Genomic DNA, 20,155 nt, shown 5'->3' with positions numbered 1-20,155 from the left:
TGGACTCTTCCCAATCGAGGGACTGAACCTGGGTTTCCCATATTGCGGGCACATTCTTTACCATCTGAGCCACCAAGGAAGCCCACCCCATTATTACATAAGCAATGGCAAAAAAGTTTAACCTTTTATGATTTAAAAGTAGTTCATTCTGGTTTGAGCTAGAAAATATCTTGGCATACTTGTGTATGTATGTGTGTGTGTATTTTACTCAAAGACTGTTTTACTTACATGCAGCTCTTCTAATATATATTATTTAAAACTGGAATACACTCTCCCCAGACTAGTTAAACTAACTTACAAATAGAACTCTGAAAACTTTTCGTATAAAAAAGTGTATGTTTTATTCTTTCAGGAGGACATCAGGACGAAATTTTTTTCCTGATAAGGGACTGCTAATAATATGCACTGTGGAATTAAATTCTTTAAAGTTAGACTTAATTTCATCTTTAAATAATCATTATTTTAAAATACTTAAAAACTTTTCAGTCTTTTATAAGAAGATGTGATCTTATGGACTGACTGTAGCCCACCAGTCCCTCTGTCCATGAGATTTCCAGGCAAGAATACCGCCATGCCTCCTCCTCCAGGGCATCTTCCCCACCCAGGGACTGAACCCATGTCTCCTGTGTCTGCTGCATTGCAGGCAGATTCTTTACTGTCAAATTGAAACAGTCAAGATAAATCTAAGGTTTCTTTGGGCTGCTCTTGTATCTGCATCCCGTTTTGTGAACCACTGTCACCCCCATTTGTCTGGTAATTCTGCACATGGGGTGTGTGTGTGTGCACACTTGTGCACGCATGCACACCTGTAGGAAAAAGTGGTCTTTAATACCTCAGTGGTGTCTCACCACATGTATTCTGTATTTGCTCTTCACATTTTGTTTTGGGGCTATTTTCATATCTCTGGTTACAACACTGTTGCATTGTAAGTTTAAGATTTTAGTTTTTTATCTTCAGTTATGAAAGCATTGTATGCTCATTAGAACAAGTGGCACAGGCCACAGCTACCAACTCCACTGCATCTGGATCTCAGACTTGAAGTAAGCTTTTCTCTGTACTCGTGTCGATGTTTAGCATCGTATATAGAGTTTCTGTGTGTCTTACAAAGAATTTTAAAATATCAGGCTCTACACGTTATTCCCCAGCTGTTAGCTTATTTCACATAACACAAGGTAAGCATCCTTTTAGCTTTTTCATTTGATCAGAAATTTTCCATATTATGGAAAGTCTGTTTCTAGGTCTTTTTCATTTTTGTCCATGGGTTCATATATTGGCTTTTTTGATTGTTAAAATACTTAAAGCATGTGTTGGCATTTAAAATTTTTCATGCTTAGTGCCACATTACTTTCCAAAAGTAGTGTTTACATTTTTATCTTGCTCGTATAATTGAAGTATATTTAATTTACAATGTTAGTTTCAAGTGTGTAGGAAAGTGATTCAGTGATACATAAGTGGCAGTGCTTTCATTTGTTTCTCAGAATTCCATGTGTACCAACCTGATGGCTGCAGAATGGTAACTTATTATCAGTTGATTTCCTGACTAGTAACTGACTATCTTTTTTGTGATATTATCTATGTTGAATTTCTTCTTTAGTATATTTCTGGTTCATTTCTGTTGCTCATTTTTCTGGGGTGTTGTTTTTTCATGGCTTTTGAATTTTTATCTTGCTTTTTAGGGGGATCTCTCCTAGTCTAGGTTTGTATAGATTTATAATTTTTAACACTATTGTTGTAGAGATTTTTTACCCTTTTATTTCCATCTGATTGTTGAGGATATTTAATTCTCAGTGTAATTAAAGTTACTTCAATTCAAATAATTTTTAATATTCTTTTATACTCACTAAAGTGTTCTGCCAGTATTTCCGGGCACTTTATTGCATGATTCTGTCATCCGAGTCATTACTGTGATAAATAACAGTAATGTTGGCAGGTGTCACTGTGCTATTACTGATTTTAGAGCAAATACATTCAGTGTTTCACTACATAATGTGATAATAGCTCTTGGTTTTGGAAAATAATTTCATTATTATGCTGCCTGATCTTTGCTTTATTTGTGACTTTTATTATGAATGGCTGTTGATTGTTTTCACATGCTCATTTGACCAGTATTAACTTTTTCTGTAATGTTTGAATAGAATTATGTGGTAGACTTCTAATGCTGAACTAGTCTTGCACTCTTGAAACAGCCCTGCTGTGACCACTGTATCAGTATAATAATCCTCTAATACAGTGTTATTTTCCCTTAGTATTTTATTTGGAATTTTTTCCCTCCATTTACCTTTTAAAATATTTTTGTCTTCTCATTTGGTACTGTTAATTGTCAAGATTTGGGTGTTAAGCTTCTGTTAGCCTAAGGTTGAATTGCTAATCACCAGAAAGTTGAAAAATACTAAATAAAGATAGGTACATGAGATTTTTATTATACCGTTCTCTGTATGTATGTATGGGATTTTCTACAATAAAAAGTCTTTACAAAGAGAGTTAGGGAGCTTTCTATATTTTTCTGCGGTCTAGGATGATTGAAGAAAAATATTATTGGGTTTTTCAGAGTTGGGAGAACTCAGCCATAAAATCTACCAATGCGTTAAATGGTAGATCTTGATTTATCTTTTTATGTGAAGCATATGTATTGGTCTTTATATATATATATATATATATATAAAGTTCACTTTTTATAGTTGGTATTTTTCTGGGGGAACTGTTGGTGGGCAGTGAGTTTTGTTTATTGCTAGTTGAGCTGCTATCAGAGTAAATATTCTTATAAAATCTTCTTGGACATGAATGTGTGTGTTTCTTCAGGATAAATCTAAGGGTAGGATTCCAGGTTTTTGTGTATGTGCATTTTCTTTTTTTTTTTTGATAAATAACTCCTAGTTTTTGTTCAAGTAGCTGTACACTCTTTTTTTGTGTTTACAAATGGCAAGCCACTCCAGTGTTCTTGCCTGGAGAATCCCAGGGATGGTGGAGCCTGGTGGGCTGCCGTCTATGGGGTCGCACAGAGTCGGACGCGACTGAAGCGACTTAGCAGCAGCAGCAGCACACTTACTTCTACTGTCCTTTTCCAAATGTCTGTATCTCCATGTTGTTCTTACAGCTTGATATGATTGGAGAACTCTCATGAGTAGTAAGAGCTCTAGTTTTCTGTATTTGCATTTTCCTTGTTACTAGTGAGGTTGAATATTTTTTATTTATTGTCTGTGTTTATTCACTCTTTATTGGTGAATTTCCTCTTTCTAGTGGTCTTTTTTCCTCAATTGTCTCTTTTAAACTGATGTGTAGTTCTTATATAGTCTAAATATCAAATCCTTATTATATGTGTTGTTGGATCAATGTGTAGTTTTAAATTGAACTTCTGTTACATTTTGTTTGGTCAGATTGCTAATATTCAGTTGTTTGGACTTAAAATTCATTTGGTTCTACATATGACATTTTTTCCAATTATTTTCATACCTTTTAAAGCTTTTTATGTATTTACTTGATATATTATGGCTTTTGTTAATTGAGACTTACTTCAAAAGTATTTTTGATAATATAAAAATTTTTAATGTATTTTATGTTTAGGACTTTATCTGAAGTTGATTTACTTTTATGTCACTGATACATGTAGTCAGCTAGGGTTTCTAGATTAGTGAACAGTTCTGACACTGCTTATTACACACTGTTCTGTTCCAGCAGCTTTGGCCTCCTCTTCCATGATAAACTTTGGTCCTGCAGAAGTAGCTCTCCATTTTCTGTTTTTCTATGTGGATCTGTGGCAGTGCTACTCTAGTTTTAATTAATGGGTTTTTTACAGTATTTTGATATCTTTTAGAGCAAGTCCTTTGTCATCCTTTCTTGACATTGTCTTGGCTGTTCTTGTACTCTTTACAAATGGTTTTCACGGTGTGCTCATAACTTTGTTTTATTGATGTACAGTCTCCGGAGCAGAGAAGAAGAGAGAATTTCTAAACCTGGGGCTGTCTCAACTCCGGTAAAGCATGCAGATGATCACACACCTAAAACAGTGGAAGAAGTTGTAGTTGAGCGAAATGAGAAGCAAGCACCGAATCTTCCAGGTAAGCCTCGCCTGTGAAATACGAAGTGCAGAAAACGTTCAGTCAGACTAAACTGTTGTACAATTTACAGAATTATATTTACAGGCGATACAAAGATGCAGTTTTTACTACTGCTACTATTGCTGTTACCTACTACCCATGTAGGTAACTACCCGTGGAATTTTTCTGTAGTTACAGCATTTTCTATGTGGATAGGAGGTCACTGTAGATGAGTAGGCATTCTTGAATGTTTTTCAAATTTTCTACATAGAAATTATTTGTGGTTCACAGCTGTTCACAGCGAGTGAGGTTGTTTTTCAAACACTGCTCATTAAAGGGAAACATTAGATTGACTTCAGACACTTTTAAAAGTTATCTTGCCAGTGGACACTGTTTTCAGAAACTCTTTATGAAGTGTACCTTGCTGAGCTGGATACAAGACCACACGTGAAAACCTGCAGGGTTCCGAGATCCTGCAGGGTTGCTTGAAAGGCCTAGAGGTTCCGATTCTATTGTCCCTCAGGTCCTGCTCCTGAAACCTTTCTGCTCTGCTTGCTTAGTCGCAGGAATGTGTATATTTAAAAATAAATTTTACAATAGTTAAGAAAGTGACAGTCCCAGCAGAGAAATGTAGGGATTCTCTCTTCATACATTCTTCTGTTATTCTTCCCTAAAAAGTAGATTTTTTCAGACTTTAACAGCTGGAGCTATGGAAAGCACAGGTGATCATGTGATGTGCATACATGTTATGAAGATGTCAGAATATATGACTATAAAATGTACCCTGATAGACGCATATGTAGTATATGTGTCCCCGGTCGGGTTCTCTGAACTTCTGTTTTCACTGTATTTTGCAGACTTCTTCTTGTTTGGTTGTGCAGTGGGTGCTTGCACTGTTATTCCATTTTGCACAGTGTTTCCTGCACAGTTTAGATTTTCTCTTCTTTCAGAGCCAAAGCCTGTGTATGCCCAGGTAGGACAGCCAGACGTGGATTTACCTGTCAGTCCATCTGATGGCGTCCTGCCCAATTCGACTCATGAAGATGGCATTCTTCGGTAATGTGGCTTTAAACTTGTGTTGTTCTCTGCCTGTTTCTGATCATGGTTTAGAGTGAGTGTTCAGTTGTGACCTGTATTACAAATGCTTTTGATACATAGTGTGTGCTGCATAATGCTCTGATTAGACTTTCGTTTGTTTAGTTTCTGAATTGTTTATATGATAGAATCAGAGATTAGAGGAAAACATACTTCTTTGGATGTTTAATTCTTTCTCACCACTATTTTCTACCTAGTTTTTGGATCAGGAATTAGAAAATTGTTTTCTGGACTTACGTAGTGGTCCATTGGTTAAGAGTCTGCACTCCCAATTCAAGGAGCATGAATTTAACCCCTGGTTAGCAAAGCTCACACATGCTATGCAGCATGACCAAAAAGAAGAAACCTTTCTAGTTAAACATGAGAATTTTCACAGGCATTCTCAATCCCCAGCTTTAAAAAAAAACAAAAAAAAAAACGACAGTGTTTCTCCATCTCAACACCTTGACTGAGGCCAGATAACTGTTTATCATGTGAGTGACCTATACACTGTGGGTGCTGAGCAGCATCCCTAGCCAGCAGTGGTCAGTAGTATGCACGTGCACATACACACACCCTGGTTGTGACAACTAAAAACACCCGCAGGTGCTGCCAGATGCACCCGGATGCAGGATCACCCTGACTGAGAACCTGCTCTAGATCAGTCAGCACCTCAGAAGTCAGTGTTTGATTTCCAAACATTTCATCATGTTGTATCTTACATACTGAGACTGAGATGTAGATTTTATATCCAGATTTCAAACAGTCGTGATCATCTAGTTTTTTGATGCCTCTCTGATAAAAGAGAGGTGACAGGATGTGAATAATAGAAAATTACCAAATCTCCTAAAGTAAGTTAGATCTAGACCCCTGCTCTCATCTGTTCTCTGTGCTGAAGGAAATTGGGTCGTTACCCTAAGACCCAGCATGGTCTTGAAATAGGTGGGAGTGTCACAAGTTTAAAATTACACATTTTAATATTAAAGTAACTGATAATTCAAAATTTTATAAATCGGAAAGGAATTATCTTCTTGTTTTTCCTTTCTTAAGACTTGCCTGAGCACTTTCCTGACTCTTTAAGGTTTATCAAAACTTTGTTAGATTCCAGAGACTTGTTTGCCAGAGGAGCCCTCAAGGACAGATAAAGAGAGAACTGAGGAGTGGTCAGGGTTTGTATTTGGGGTTGTTCACTCACACTCTGTGGATGTGTTTGAGGCAGAGGCTTCTGCTGCTGTGTGCGGTCAGTACAACAGAGGGCCAAGAATAAAGGACCCCGACTTGGTCACGTGACCCTGAGATGGAGCCTGGAGCTGTTCTCGAATGGTGGTTTTTAAAAGCCAGGTCTTCCTGAAGGACGCAAACTGAAGTCCATGGTTGTTACCTTTTGAGGTGCTCTAGGTTGGTCAGTGTTGAGAGAGGACTTAGGGCCCCAGAATCTTACGGACTTTAAGGGGGTACTTAAAGAGCTCTCTGGATAGTTGACTTTGGGAGAGGAGGCTCTTGATGCAGGTGGAAAAGTAGATTCCACCACAAGCGAGGGGCTCACCGTCCATGATCCTTAGATTCGGGGGACCTCCTGTGCCACCAGCCCCGGCAGTAAGTGACCTTGTCTGATCTACATGCTCTCAGGTTTCTGCCGAGTTCATGGTTAGCTCATGTGAAGAAAGCAGATCAAGTCCTAAAAGCCAAGGTGGTCTTTAGTTGGTTTAAAGAAGTAGGCATCAGTCTCTGTCTCCTCAACTCATTCATTGGTTGATGTGTGTTTTTAGTTACTACTAACTTCAACTTATTTGTTCACTGTTACTTTAAAAGAACTTTTCTACATTTCATGTCCAGATAGGTGTAAAAGACTTGTGTCTTCTTGTGTGTCTTCTTGTCTCCGAATGTGGGATGGCTATGGAAACCTAGAAGGGTAATTGGTAACTATGTATGTAATTTGTTATTAATTACCCGAAAGGGTAATCTGTAGTTACTAGTAGCCATTCTTCTGTGGCATTCTTAGTATTTGTTTCAGGAGTGTCAGGAGTTTTGACCCTGCACTGATAGTAGAGGAATTAATATGTCTTCATTAGTTCTGCTCCATTCTTTCCAGCATGAAGAGATTAACATGGGCTCATCCAGAAAGGGTGGGTGGTGAGCATTTTGGTTTAAAGTTCAAAGGGGCCTCAGAGCAAGTAATCTGTGTGAGCTACTGCAAGAGCCCCTGGCTGTGGAGCTTGAAAAGCACTGTCTGTCAGGCACAGTGCCTAGAGCTTGATTTTGACTCCTGGTATTAGGGAAATTTGTCAGTATACACTTCAGTTTCTACCTTTGTTCAGTAGGACTTCTCAGTTACTCGGTAGAGATGATATGATATGAACTGGGATGGGAAAAATGGAACAGTTTTTAGCCATTGTTAATATATATATATATCGAAGAATCAAGAGTTGGGAAAACATGTTTTCATGGAATAATTTTACAGTTATTATGTAAAACAGTACTAACATATTACATTTGGATATTTCAGAACTTATTTTTGTTAATTAGAATTAAAGTGCTATTAAATCTGATTTTGAGTTCTAATGCTAAATTTTATCAAGTAAATTAGTGGTGTGGGGGAAATTTCAGATATGATGGTCCTTTGTTTTATTCTAAATATGGTTTTCATTATAGCAGTTTACTGTAACTGTTTAAGCTTCTCTTAACTCGTTCAAATGAAATACTTGTTTTAACAGGCCCAGCATGAAGTTAGTAAAATTCAGGAAAGGAGATAGTGTGGGTCTTCGGCTAGCTGGTGGAAACGATGTTGGCATATTTGTAGCTGGTGTTCTCGAAGACAGCCCTGCTGCCAAAGAAGGCTTGGAGGAGGGTGACCAGATCCTCAGGGTATGTCCATGATCAACTCACATGGCTTCAGATACTTAGGTCTCCAGAGCAAGGCCTCAGACATAGCAGATCTGTTATGATGAGCTTGTAATCTGTGTGAAAGAACGTGGGGCTCTATCAGGTCTCCCCTTCCTGCCTCTGCTCACGTCTATGTTAGGTGTGTCTGCACAGTATGTGGCTTTGGTTTCATTTTAATCACTCATATCTGTAGAATGTGGAAAGACCAAGTCTTGGAGCTCACAGTGTCTCCCAGTTACCTGCAGTTCAGCTGAGCATTCCTGCTGGCCGGACTCTGCTGTGGGCCCCAGCCTGCCAGCAGGGCAGCACAAGTATGCAGCCTGTGGCCCCCCTTTACCCCGTGATGGCTCAGGTGTGCCAAGACGGGTGTCCACTGGGTACATGTGTAAGCCGCTCTTGTTCTGAAGTTTCACATCCACAAGGATGAGAGTCCAGGAAAGCCCAGCTTAGATGCAGTGTGCCAGTGGGCTCTTTGTGTTTTTGTTTCTTTTCCATAAGCAGTGTTACCTAGTAACATAGTACCATCTTTATTCATCTCCTCTCTTTTTAAAATATCCAAACCTCCTGCTGGATGTACTGCATCCCATTCTAGTCGGAGGACCAGCTCTCAAGTGGGAGTTCCCGCCTCACCTCTGCTCTGCTCTCTTCTTCCTTCCTCCTGCCCCAGAGTCTGACTGCTCTGTTCTGAACTCTCTTTCCCTGCCTGTTGGTTCTTCCTCTGCCTTCTGTTGTCTTTCTCCTCTGGCTGTTGCACTTACAGATAAGGTGGCGCCCTTCCCTGCCTGCTTGCGTCATGAGGCCGTGCGGCCTGCCTGCCACCTTCACCACGGCTCAGGGTGGGTTTCCATGAGGCACCACCAACCCGATGGCATCTTCAGCCCTCGTTTTTCTGTATTTCTTACTCCTGTTTTAACCTTAAGTAATTACTTTCTTCTTTGGAGTCCATAATGCTGTCATTCTGGCCCTCCTACTGGATAAATGTTTCAGTTCTTTTCCCACCACCTTCTTATAATCATTCTTCTGAAAACCTGGCGCATGTTCAGCAACCCCCTCTTTGCTCTTGCTTCCCTGTCTCCATGCTGGGTTTGGTCACTTGAGGCAGCAGCTCGCAGTCAGAAACCGCCCTCCGAGCGTGGGGTGAGCTCCCTCAGGCTGTGGCGGCCCCCCGGTCCCCCTTCCCCTTCACACTCGCATGGAAGGAGGTCAGGGCATTCATTGGCTCAGCCTGGCTGATTTCCACTTGATGTTGTATTGACAATGTTTCTATTTTCTCAGATACAACATTGATAATTAAGTAGACCTATTCTCTTACCCACTCCATATGCTGTTTGAAGTAATCATGTGTCATTTAAAAATACTTTCTCATTATTTATTTTTGTTTTGTATCATTAAGGTACTGCCTATTGAAACATTTTCTCTTAATGTGGAAAATTTCCAGAAGATGAATAGAAGGAAGTCTCCCTGTTACCCTGCATACAGTCACATGACATTTACGTTAGGTCCTCAGGGGTGTCTGATACGAGTGAGCCCTGGCCTGGCAGACTCTGAGCCCGTGGTGTACACATGCTCTCCCTGAGGTAGCATAGCGCACACGCGGTTTCCTTCTGATTGCTTCTCAGAGTCCTAAGAAGTCGGGCTCTGTTACACAGTCTGGACTTCAATTTCAAAGTTTCAGTCATGAGATTTTATAGTAATAAGTCATTGGAAGGGGATGTTGGCTCTCTCGGTTGGAACTGGTTGGAATTTGCAGTGTATGATCTCTAACGTTGTGCGGCATTGTCACTGTTTAAATGAGTTTATGCTTGAACTCACTCTATTTACTTGGTTTCTGCTTGTTACAAACTAGGGTCTTTTCTCCAAGAATAAATATTTTCACTTTTGGAGATGTGATATTTCTAGAGTAGATAAACTCTAGAAATACTTGTTTCCTGTGCAGTTAAATGTTTTTATCGTCTTAAAATATGGCCAGTAGCAATTTGTGAAACGTTATTTTAACAGGTAAACAATGTAGACTTCACAAATATCATAAGAGAAGAAGCTGTCCTCTTCCTGCTTGACCTCCCGAAAGGAGAAGAAGTGACCATATTGGCTCAGAAGAAGAAAGATGGTGAGTTACTCTCAGGAACTTGAGAAAATAAACCTGGAGATGCTGGGCTACTTAAAAAGGAATTTTAATGTTAATGTTTTTAATAAATCACTCAAAGCCGAGTGATAAATGACTTTGTTAATGCCACGGATTTTGTCATTTAGGGGCACACAGCCTTTACACTGTGGGGCTTCCATGGTGGGTCGGTAGTAAAGAATTCTGGCAGTTTGGGAGATGCAGCTTCGATCACTGGGTCGGGAAGATCACTGGGCCTAGAGGAGGAAATGGCCACCCCCTCCAGTATTGTCGCCTGGAGAATCCCATGGACGGAGGAGCCTGGTGGTCTACAGTCCATGTGGTCGCAGAGAGTCAGACACGATTGAGTGACTAGACAGCATCACAGTCTTAACGCTGTGCTTGTGAGCACAGCACAGTAATGGGCCAGCCAGAGTCCCTGGGCTTCAGCTTAAGCTAGAGTGCCATCTGTGGGAAAATTGTATACTCTTCCACAAAGAACTGTACATGGGCAGCTTCTCAGTTTTGTATTGATGTTTTCTAAGCAATATGCTCTGATGTTTGTTGGCATTAGTTTCAAGAGAATGACTAGTTTTCTGTGATTAAGAAGATGCACTTTTCATTTAGAACAGACAAGGTCTCTCATGCTTGGCACTGTTGATGTTTTGAACCGAGTAATGTGGTGAAGGCCGTCCCGTGTATCAACACTTGAGGCTGTTTGAGGTGTCCTCCCTCTGCTTACTAGGTGTCTGTACACACACCTTCTTCCAGCACATGGTTGCTGCTATCAGAAATGTCTCCATGCATGCCAGCCCTCTCACCTGACGGGGACCGGGTTGCCCTGATTTGAGAGCCATAGTTAGCGGGAGCGTCTGTGCAGGGCTGAGGCGGGACTGTTAGGTGACTGAAGCAGGAAGTACGTGTGGCTCTGGACAAGTTGCCTGCTGGGTGTCTGCAGCAGTTTCCTCATCCAGGAGGGGGTTGCCGAGAGTCACCCATGTCATGAGCTCACGGGTGATGCCCACGAGACAGAATATTTAGGAAGGAGCTGCTGTTAGTTGGATACAGTTGTTTTTGTCATTGCTAACGTTATCAATAGAATCTTCACCTAATGTATTCTATTCATATTAATTTCTTTCTCCACTCATTATTGATTATATTTTGTTTCCATTTAGTTTATCGTCGCATTGTAGAATCCGATGTGGGTGATTCTTTCTATATTAGAACCCATTTTGAATATGAGAAGGAATCTCCCTATGGACTCAGTTTTAACAAAGGAGAGGTGTTCCGTGTTGTGGATACTCTGTACAATGGGAAGCTGGGCTCCTGGCTCGCCATTCGGATTGGCAAAAACCATAAGGAAGTGGAACGTGGCATCATCCCAAACAAGAACAGGTATGAGTGCTCCGCTGTCTCTCACAGAGCAGGTTAGGGAATGAGGAAAAGGTTTCAGCCCCACGGGGAGTCTTCACTGTACTCACCATGTCTAAGACTGACCTAGCTTTATAAACTCCTTTAATTTAAGCATGAAGGTTTACATTCCATGTGAAGTTCTGTCCCGGGTTTTGACATTGTGTTCTACCACAAGTCTTGGTGCATTTTGTTCTGTATTCTCCTGTGTAGAGCTGAGCAGTTAGCCAGTGTGCAGTATACACTTCCCAAGACAGCAGGGGGAGACCGTGCCGACTTCTGGAGGTTCCGTGGCCTGCGCAGCTCCAAGAGAAACCTGCGCAAGAGCCGAGAAGACCTCTCGGCCCAGCCAGTCCAGACCAAGTTCCCGGCGTATGAGAGGGTGGTTCTTCGAGAAGGTAGTCTATTTCCTGCCAACCAGCCTATATTAATGTCGGTTTGCCTAAGACAGATAAAGCATAAACTGTGCTGCTTTTTATCTGAATCTTCTCAGCTGGATTCCTGAGGCCTGTAACCATCTTTGGACCAATAGCTGATGTTGCCAGGGAGAAGCTGGCAAGAGAGGAGCCAGATATTTACCAGATCGCAAGTAAGTGATCTCGATGCAGACTTTCAGTGGGGTTGAGGGTGCTTCTTTACTAGCTACTCCTCTAAAGGTAGATCTGACCCATTCATCTAATAGAAGTAACACTTTTGTAAGTGACAATTTGCCGCTGACCCTACGTGTTTAATTGGAGGGAAACCTGAGGGATGGTGTCCTTACTCTGCCAGGTCCCTGTCCCCTAGCCCACGGTCACATTTAATCCTGACAGTATCCCGGGGCAGTTGTTGAATGTTCACCCTGAGCGAGGCAAGCTGGGTGCACTGCCCACCTCCCCAGTTGGGGCGTCATGAGGACTACTGGTTAAGTCTCTCACTCGGCTCTGAACCCAGCTCTTTCTGGCTCCAGCCCAGCTTTTTCAGTCATTAAGCAAATAGAGAACTCAAATATCAATGTCAGAAGGTAATAGCAGCATGGTTATGCTGTTGGTCACTGCAGACATTTACAGTGTTTTGGTGTTATGTGTAGATACCACGTTTAGATGCTGAGGAAGTAGTGCTCTAAATGCCTTACAGGGTTTGCTTGCAGATTCTTTCAGTTTCCTTATTTTAACTATCATGGTAGTTTAAATCCACAGACTTAGATACGACCCCTTAGGCCTGCTTTAATTTACATGTAAAAACTTTAAAAACATTTTTTTCTAATTAGAAATACACCATTTTGTATTTGGAAAAAATTAGAAAATTAGTTTTGACATATTCATCATCACCCTCAATTTTTACCTTGTTGTATTTTCCTCCACCCTCCCCACCCTTCATACTTTTATGAGGTTTCATACTGTTTAGAAAAGTGTATATTCCATTTTCCTTCTTAGTGGATAACTCATGTTTTCATTTTATTATCTATTCTGTAAAAGTCTGTGGTTTGATTAGCCTTTGTTTTTATAGTTTGTTTCAAACTTACATTTTACTAATACAGAGGGTGCATAAATCTTTGCAGTTTGTTTGCTGGGTGTAAACACTCCAGTACATAGCTGTGTGTGTGTGTGTGTGTGTGTGTGTGTGTGTGTGTGTGTGTGTGCTGGGTTCATTAGAGTTCCTGGAGACGGGTGGGCTCCCTGCTGCTGCTGTAGTGCTCTGACTGCCCCTGTGGTGCCGTGAGCTCCAGGGGCTGGTTTACATGAGCAGGGTGTTGCCTTTGTATTTGTGTTGTATACATTACTTTTCATTTGCTTGCTGGTGAAGCTGAATGAAGACATGTGTGTCCTGAAACTCAGAAGATGCAGACAAATGATAGTAAAATTTGAGCAATTTAGAAAATGTTCACTTCTGATTCTCCACTCAGTTTGTTAAGTCTTTTCAGAAGAGATCTTTTTTTGGTTGTGCTTATAGATAGCACTTTGCCTAAAGAAGTTGGTGGTTATAGATACCACCCATAACCAAGCTTAAGTCTTTTTAAATTTAGGAAGAACAAGTGTGAAGACCTACAGAGTTCTGTCTTAAGGACTAATTATTGGTTACTTTAATTGGGTTTATTCTAAAACCAGGGTCTTAACAAAAGGGGTTCAGATCACTTAGTTATATACCCTCTTTGAATCGAATGAGAGTCTTTGAATTTAGAAACTGGTAGCATTTTCTCCAGCCAGAATTCCCAGGTGGTCTCCCCGTCATTGCCTGTGTCCAGTGGACTGGAAGCTAGTCCTCTGTCTTGTGAGAGCCTCGTCCCCCTTATTACTCAGCCTGACCTCCGCACTTCTACGTCTCTGCCTTAGAATAGCTGGAACATTTTTGAAAACATGCATCTTAAAAAACTCACATCACTTTAAACTTCAATATTTGGACCAAACATATAATTTTACTTTGTTGACTTTAATGGAAGCAAGTTCATCGATATTAGTGTTTTAAAGCTGATTTTCAATTGAGAGAATTGCCGTTTTGGCAATTTCTCTTGACCAGTAGACAATTTATGCTGAAGTTCTGCTTCCTATTAAAATGTTGTTCATTGTGAAGTATTACTTTGGTGTTGTGAGCACACTGCATGCAGTGTTGCTCAGCTGCTGGGTGGCGGCACCCCTGGGATCATGGGTGAGGGCCCACCCGCCTTCTGATGGTGTGAAGCACTGATGTCGCCAGGTGCTCCCAGCCGGGGCAGCCCTAGAGAGGACATGTGGCCCCAGGTCTATCACCGTGGGTCGGGAGGGACACGGGACTGCTGCTGGCACCCAGCAGGTGGAGCCCACGGTGTCGTTAGTGCCCAGAAGTCGAGGGCCTGGTCTCACCAGTGGAAATCTGATGTTCTGTTTCTCTCCGGACTTCCTGACTAGAAAGTGAACCTCGGGATGCCGGAACCGACCAGCGCAGCTCTGGCATTATTCGCCTCCACACAATAAAGCAGATAATAGATCAGGTATGTTCCTGAAAGTTGACCTGTTCATTATAAGCTGTGGGATGAGTCTGGCTAAACTGAAAGCAGGAAGTAGGTTTTCTCAAGTTGTTACTGGCATACCTTGAGAAAATTAAGCCAGACACTGTCACAGCTGGCGTCAGGGAGGGTAAGCAGTACTTGCCTTAGAAGATGAGCTTCACCCCCACAGGAAGGGATCCAGCGTCCTCGTGTGGGCAGTCTGCGGCTGTGACAGGGGGACACTTGAGGTTGCCCTTCGGTGCTCAGATGATAGGAATGTGTGTTAGTCACAGGGTTATGTCAGGACCATTACAATGTCACAGTTACTTTCACTCTCTGCTCGCAAGTATTGGGGCCGTCTTAAAAGTGAGCTGCCAGAGGTGGCAAAATATAGAAATGGTAAAGACTACTCTTTCTAAATTTAATGTGTTTCCTGCTGTACGTGGTTTTAAATATCTTTGTGCAACTCAATTTATAAATTAAACGTTGTGAGTAAGCAAAAATAAAAGTGAGCTCGTTAAGACTTTCTGCCTTGTATTGGGCTAGAAAGTGTATAGCATTAACTTGAGAGTACACCTTTTCCTGACGTGCTCCTGAGACAGTTTGGAGCTAAACATCTGTTCCTGTTGGAACGTAGTCTCGGGTAGGACTTCTGAAGGTGATGGTTCTCAGTTACCTGTGTCTGCCTTCTCCTTCTGTCTTTAGGACAAACATGCCTTACTGGATGTAACGCCCAATGCGGTCGACCGTCTGAACTATGCCCAGTGGTATCCAATCGTGGTATTCCTGAACCCAGACTCGAAGCAGGGTGTGAAGACAATGCGGATGAGGTTGTGTCCAGAATCTCGGAAAAGCGCCAGGAAGTTATATGAGCGGTCTCATAAACTTCGTAAAAATAATCACCATCTTTTTACAAGTGAGTACGTTAAAGCCCTTCTTTCATCTTACAGTTTCTGTGCAGTAATACGTGGGCAAAGATGTTGTTATTTAAATATTAAAACTCATATAACCTTTGCCTGTTTGGCTTGCTCTTGTGTTAATGGCTGCTGTTGATGGAAGGAAATGGTTTGGTGCCAAAACAGACATTTCCAGGGGTGTGTCCTCAGATACTGTCTGTAAGAGAACTCAGTGGTGGAGGCTGAGCTCTAAGCAGTGTTGAGTGAATTCTTATTTGGTGGCAGTGTTCTAACCAGAGAACAATGCTGTTGTTGTCTGTTTTCAGCTACAATTAACTTAAATTCAATGAATGATGGCTGGTATGGTGCATTGAAAGAAGCAATCCAACAACAACAGAACCAGTTGGTATGGGTTTCTGAGGGAAAGGTAAGAAGTTTCCTATTGTTAACCCATTTGACAACTTATATGAGAGAAGCCTTTGAGACACCGTTTTCTGCTTGGATCAACGTATTAGAGGAATCGGGGGCTTCAATGTCTAGGCCTTCACAATTTGCATGTGGGGTTATGGAGTTCTTTTTGGTAGTAAAGGATTTGGAAGTTTCCTGCCCACTGAGCTACCATCCGGTGGTGTTCTCTGTCTCAGAATGATGTGGAAGAGCATGGCTGAGCTCCAGCTCCACCCACCTGACCAAAAATGAGTGTGAACCTGGCTTCCTTCCTCCTCTGGAAATAAGGGGCTGAGTGGGCTCGGTGAGGGTCCCCAAAGTGCTGTCCTTTGCATGTGAGATCCAGGACTTGTCTGGAGGAAAAGGCAGGGAATGGGCAGGGCCCACTGTCCCTAGACCCAGCCCTGAGGCAGCATGGACACACAGCCACGTGGTGGGGGCTGGAGGGCCTGCAGTGAGGGGCTTGGCTCTGCTGCTCGCTGCAAGCGTGGCCCTGCGTCCCTCCCTGAGGGATTTCTGCATCAGTACCTGTTAACTAACATCCCTGAGACACACTGGAAAAGTCAGGTTACGCAGCCCAGACTTTTGGCTTTGCATTCTGGTGTTCTGTATAGTAGCATGCACTACTTTTTGCTGTTGGCCTGTCTGGGCTTCTAGCAGTTCTTAATGGCACAGGATGTTGGTTTTGTTGGGAGTTAATACTCTTCCAAGAATACACAGTTAAAGAAGCTTTTGTTATAAACATGTTTTGCCTTCAGATGAATACGTTGTTAGTGTGTTTCCGCTGCTAGGGCAAGTTGAGAATGTCTCTTCTCTTTTGTTTCCGTGTTTCCTGGTTGGCTTGTTTCTGCTGTTTTCCCCTGCACGCTCCCCCTTACCCTGCCTGGCTGTGGCCCCTGAGGCCAGTGCAGTGCATGCTGCATGCTCAGGACCCCTGCTTCCTACCTGGAAGGCACCACCTCTGCGAGAAGAGATGTCCTAACGCCGACATCTGGAGGTGGTGTTGGCTGCTCTCACCCATAGTCACGTGTCAGTACCACTCACATGCGATCATGAGACCCCCCCTGACCACTGACGTGTCAGCCAGGAACTTGATAGACAGATAGAGGTGGAGCAACTCACTGCAGCACTTCCCACAACACACTTACTAACTTACTGACTCTGTGGCCTTGGGTGAGTATGATCACTTCCACTCCATACTGACCATCCAGGACAACACAATTCCGCTAGCAGCCTTTGTCAGCTAGACTGTTAGCAAGCAAGCTATTAGTTTATAAACGCACAAAATATACTTGCCTACCTATCTGAGAGGTTTTTTTATTCCACAAATCTTAGTTTTATTTCTCTGATATTACAGTGTGGTTCCTTTGCTTGGATTTTAAAATGAAGGTCTAACTCCCCAACTATTTTTGTGTGTGAGGAAAGCTAATAACAATTAATTAAAATGACCTATATTAATAGGTCTCATAAGTCATTTACTATTAGAATAATAGGTTGATGCTCTAAATCAGAAAAGGTGTTATAATTTAAATCAAGTTTGACTTATAGTATATTTTTTCCAAGTAGGTTCTTAAACTAAGAGATTCTATTTAGTTAAGAGATTCTTAAACTAAATAGATTCTCTTCATTTCCACACTGAACTCCCGTGAGTTAACTACTTCCACCTGGTTTCCAGGAAGAGTTCCTCTCTGCAGTTCTGATGGTCTTACATGTTCCCTACTGAACCAAGAAGAGTCATCCTGGGGCTTTCTTAACAGGAGGCATATGTCATCTCTGGCTCCAAGCGCTTGGTTCTTGCTCCTCGTGCATTTCATACCCTGCAGCAGATCAGAGAGTTCTGAGTTGCTCGTCCCTAGGGCTGTAAACACTGCCCCGACTGGCCCCTGGGTTATAGTCTTGCAGGCTCTGCAAGTGGAGGTTAGAGTGGAGAGAGCAGGCAGATTTTTGCAGTGGGAGAGACTCTGCTCATCATCCCTGGCTTTCCAAACTGCTGGTCAGGGACAGCTGGTTTTTCCCACCTGGAAGAGGCATTCAGGATCAGGCTCCTGCAGAGCCAGGATCAAGACTGCGGGAAGTGCCATTCAGGCGGCTCAGGCCTTGTCTGTCCATCAGTCTGTGCTGGTAGAATTCTGGGTTCCACATCTTCCGGGTCTCGAGCCATACCCCACCTCTGGGTCTCCAAGGGAGGGGCGGCTGTTGTGTGTGGTCCAGGCAGTAGCGTCACATCAGTGCGCACTGATGGCCTGTTGTTCCCGTTCCCTCAGATACTTGTGTGTTCTCTCTCACTGGCTCAGGAGACACTCAGTGGAGCCTGGAGCCGACTCAGCTCTTAATCCTGCATAGAGCATCGTTCCTGCATCTTCCCCCCGCCCCACCTCTGCTTCCACTGGACACTGACTGCATCTGTGCACAGTTGTTTTAACAGCAGTTCCTAGTGAGCAGCCAGCACTTAGCTGATGCTTTTCCATGTGTTCTATAAAAACTCCAGGGCCAAACACCAACTTTTAATCTTTGTACGTAGATTTTCTGTATACATAAGGCGTTTCACTCAGCGTGCACTGTGGTGTTCATCTCCTAGTCAGTCTCATGCGCGATGTTCTGTCAGTCGGTGTGTCTTTGTTTCTGTGAGCGTGGCCTGGCCACATCCCCCTCTTGACCCTGCTCTGGGCTGACAGGCTAGCAGGTGACTAGGTTCCACGAGCCAGAGGAGGGCCAGGGCTCCTTGGCTGTCTTCTGGGGCTGGGCATCAGGGGCCAGCGCTGTCATGCCGGCCAGCCGACCTCACTCATCCAAGCCCTTCAGATATCCGAGGGGTGCTCTGTGTGTCCGCGTGTGTGCTTGTGAAGTCTTCCTGACCTTTCCTCAAGCCTCTAGACGTAGCTGTGATTTCTCCGAGGACAAGTATCCTTTTCAGTCCCCTTGTGAACTGAAGGCCATCTCTTACAAAACTGCTGAATAAAATTTCTAATCTACTTCTATTTGACCCAGGCGGACGGTGCTACAAGTGATGACCTTGATTTGCATGATGATCGCCTGTCCTACCTGTCAGCCCCAGGTAGTGAATACTCAATGTATAGCACGGACAGTAGACACACTTCTGACTATGAAGACACAGATACAGAAGGCGGGGCCTACACTGATCAAGAACTAGATGAGACCCTAAATGATGAGGTGGGGACTCCCCCGGAGTCTGCCATTACCCGGTCCTCTGAGCCTGTCAGAGAGGACTCCTCTGGAATGCATCCTGACCACCAGGCATATCCTCCCTACTCACCACAAGCGCAGCCACAGCCAGGCCATAGAATAGACTCCCCTGGATTTAAAACAGCCTCTCAACAGGTAAGCAGCAGCATCAATGTTCTGCAGGTGGAGGTACTTTATCGAAGTCTAGATGTGGTGACTGACTTAAAGAATGTGGTGTCCTTTCTCGCAGGTTAAGATTTAATCTCTCATTTCAACTTGAAAATACCAAGGACTTAATTCTAAACTTTGTGTGTTTAGAATCTCACACAGCAGTATACTGAAATTTAAAAATTCAGAACATGAGGTCACAGTTTTTTTACTCAGCACACTTAAAATGTATGTCTATCAACCACTGTAAGTGGAAGTGGGGAGTTAGCAGTGAACAGAAGCATTATATTTAAAATATTTTAAACACTTCACAGAAAGCAGAAGCCTCATCTCCAGGCCCTTACCTTTCGCCTGAAACAAACCCGGCACCATCAGCCTCTGCTGTTAATCCTCACGTAGACTTAACTAATGTCAGACTGGAGGAGCCGAGCCCAGCTCCCCCCTCCTCTGACTCACCACACGCCGACTCTTTACGAGCTCCAGGCACTGAGGCCGCTCACGTGCAGCTCAGAGGTCCAGAGCCGTCCCTGTCGTCGCATGTGGGCCCAGCAAAGGTACCTGTGCCGAGGGGGCTGCCCTCACCTGCTGCCCCCCGTCAGCCTGCCATACGAGCACGTCTGCTTTCCCTCGAGTGTCCTCTGCTTTCACTGTGGGCTCGACACCATGTTCTCAGTCACTGCAAGTCATCTGGTTCTGCAGTCTGCATGGCTTCCAGTGGTGCCTGATTCTTTAAATAGGCCTTTTAATTGGGATTGGTACCTAATACTTTTATAGGATTTTAATGTTTGGCTTTAGAATCTTCCAAAATTTCTTAATATATTGTTCAGATCCATTGTAAACTGCTTTACGTTTTCTAAACTATTATGTCCATAAATTTTCTTTATGATTTTCATTTTCAGTGTCCAAATCAAGTGGAATCAACAGCTGAATGCATTAATTTTCTACTAAACTTCATTTAGTGTCGTTACATGCTGAAACATAAAAGCCCCTACTTGCTTTATAAATTTTGAGCTTT

General features: G+C 42.8%; 1 protein-coding gene across 5 annotated transcripts in view; it reads left to right on the top strand.

The window, feature by feature from the left end:
* Nucleotides 1–20,155, top strand: part of TJP1 (tight junction protein 1) — a 112,979-nt gene that overhangs the window by 78,390 nt on the left and 14,434 nt on the right. For 3 of the 5 annotated variants that reach the window (XM_052660123.1, XM_052660121.1, XM_052660126.1), the window contains 12 exons: nt 3,916–4,055; nt 4,985–5,090; nt 7,823–7,973; nt 9,990–10,098; nt 11,268–11,487; nt 11,716–11,900; nt 11,996–12,091; nt 14,367–14,449; nt 15,152–15,362; nt 15,669–15,769; nt 18,778–19,128; nt 19,455–19,694. In XM_052660123.1, the coding sequence (XP_052516083.1) occupies nt 3,916–4,055; nt 4,985–5,090; nt 7,823–7,973; nt 9,990–10,098; nt 11,268–11,487; nt 11,716–11,900; nt 11,996–12,091; nt 14,367–14,449; nt 15,152–15,362; nt 15,669–15,769; nt 18,778–19,128; nt 19,455–19,694 (1,993 nt within the window). The remainder of the gene's footprint in view (nt 1–3,915; nt 4,056–4,984; nt 5,091–7,822; nt 7,974–9,989; nt 10,099–11,267; nt 11,488–11,715; nt 11,901–11,995; nt 12,092–14,366; nt 14,450–15,151; nt 15,363–15,668; nt 15,770–18,777; nt 19,129–19,454; nt 19,695–20,155) is intronic. The other 2 variants (XM_052660125.1, XM_052660124.1) reach the window with 1 other exon arrangement.

Source organism: Budorcas taxicolor, chromosome 21 (assembly GCF_023091745.1).
Source record: "Budorcas taxicolor isolate Tak-1 chromosome 21, Takin1.1, whole genome shotgun sequence".
NCBI lineage: Eukaryota > Metazoa > Chordata > Mammalia > Artiodactyla > Bovidae > Budorcas > Budorcas taxicolor.
The sequence above is the reverse complement of the archived record's forward strand: the minus strand, read 5'-3'. Positions and strand labels throughout refer to the sequence as shown.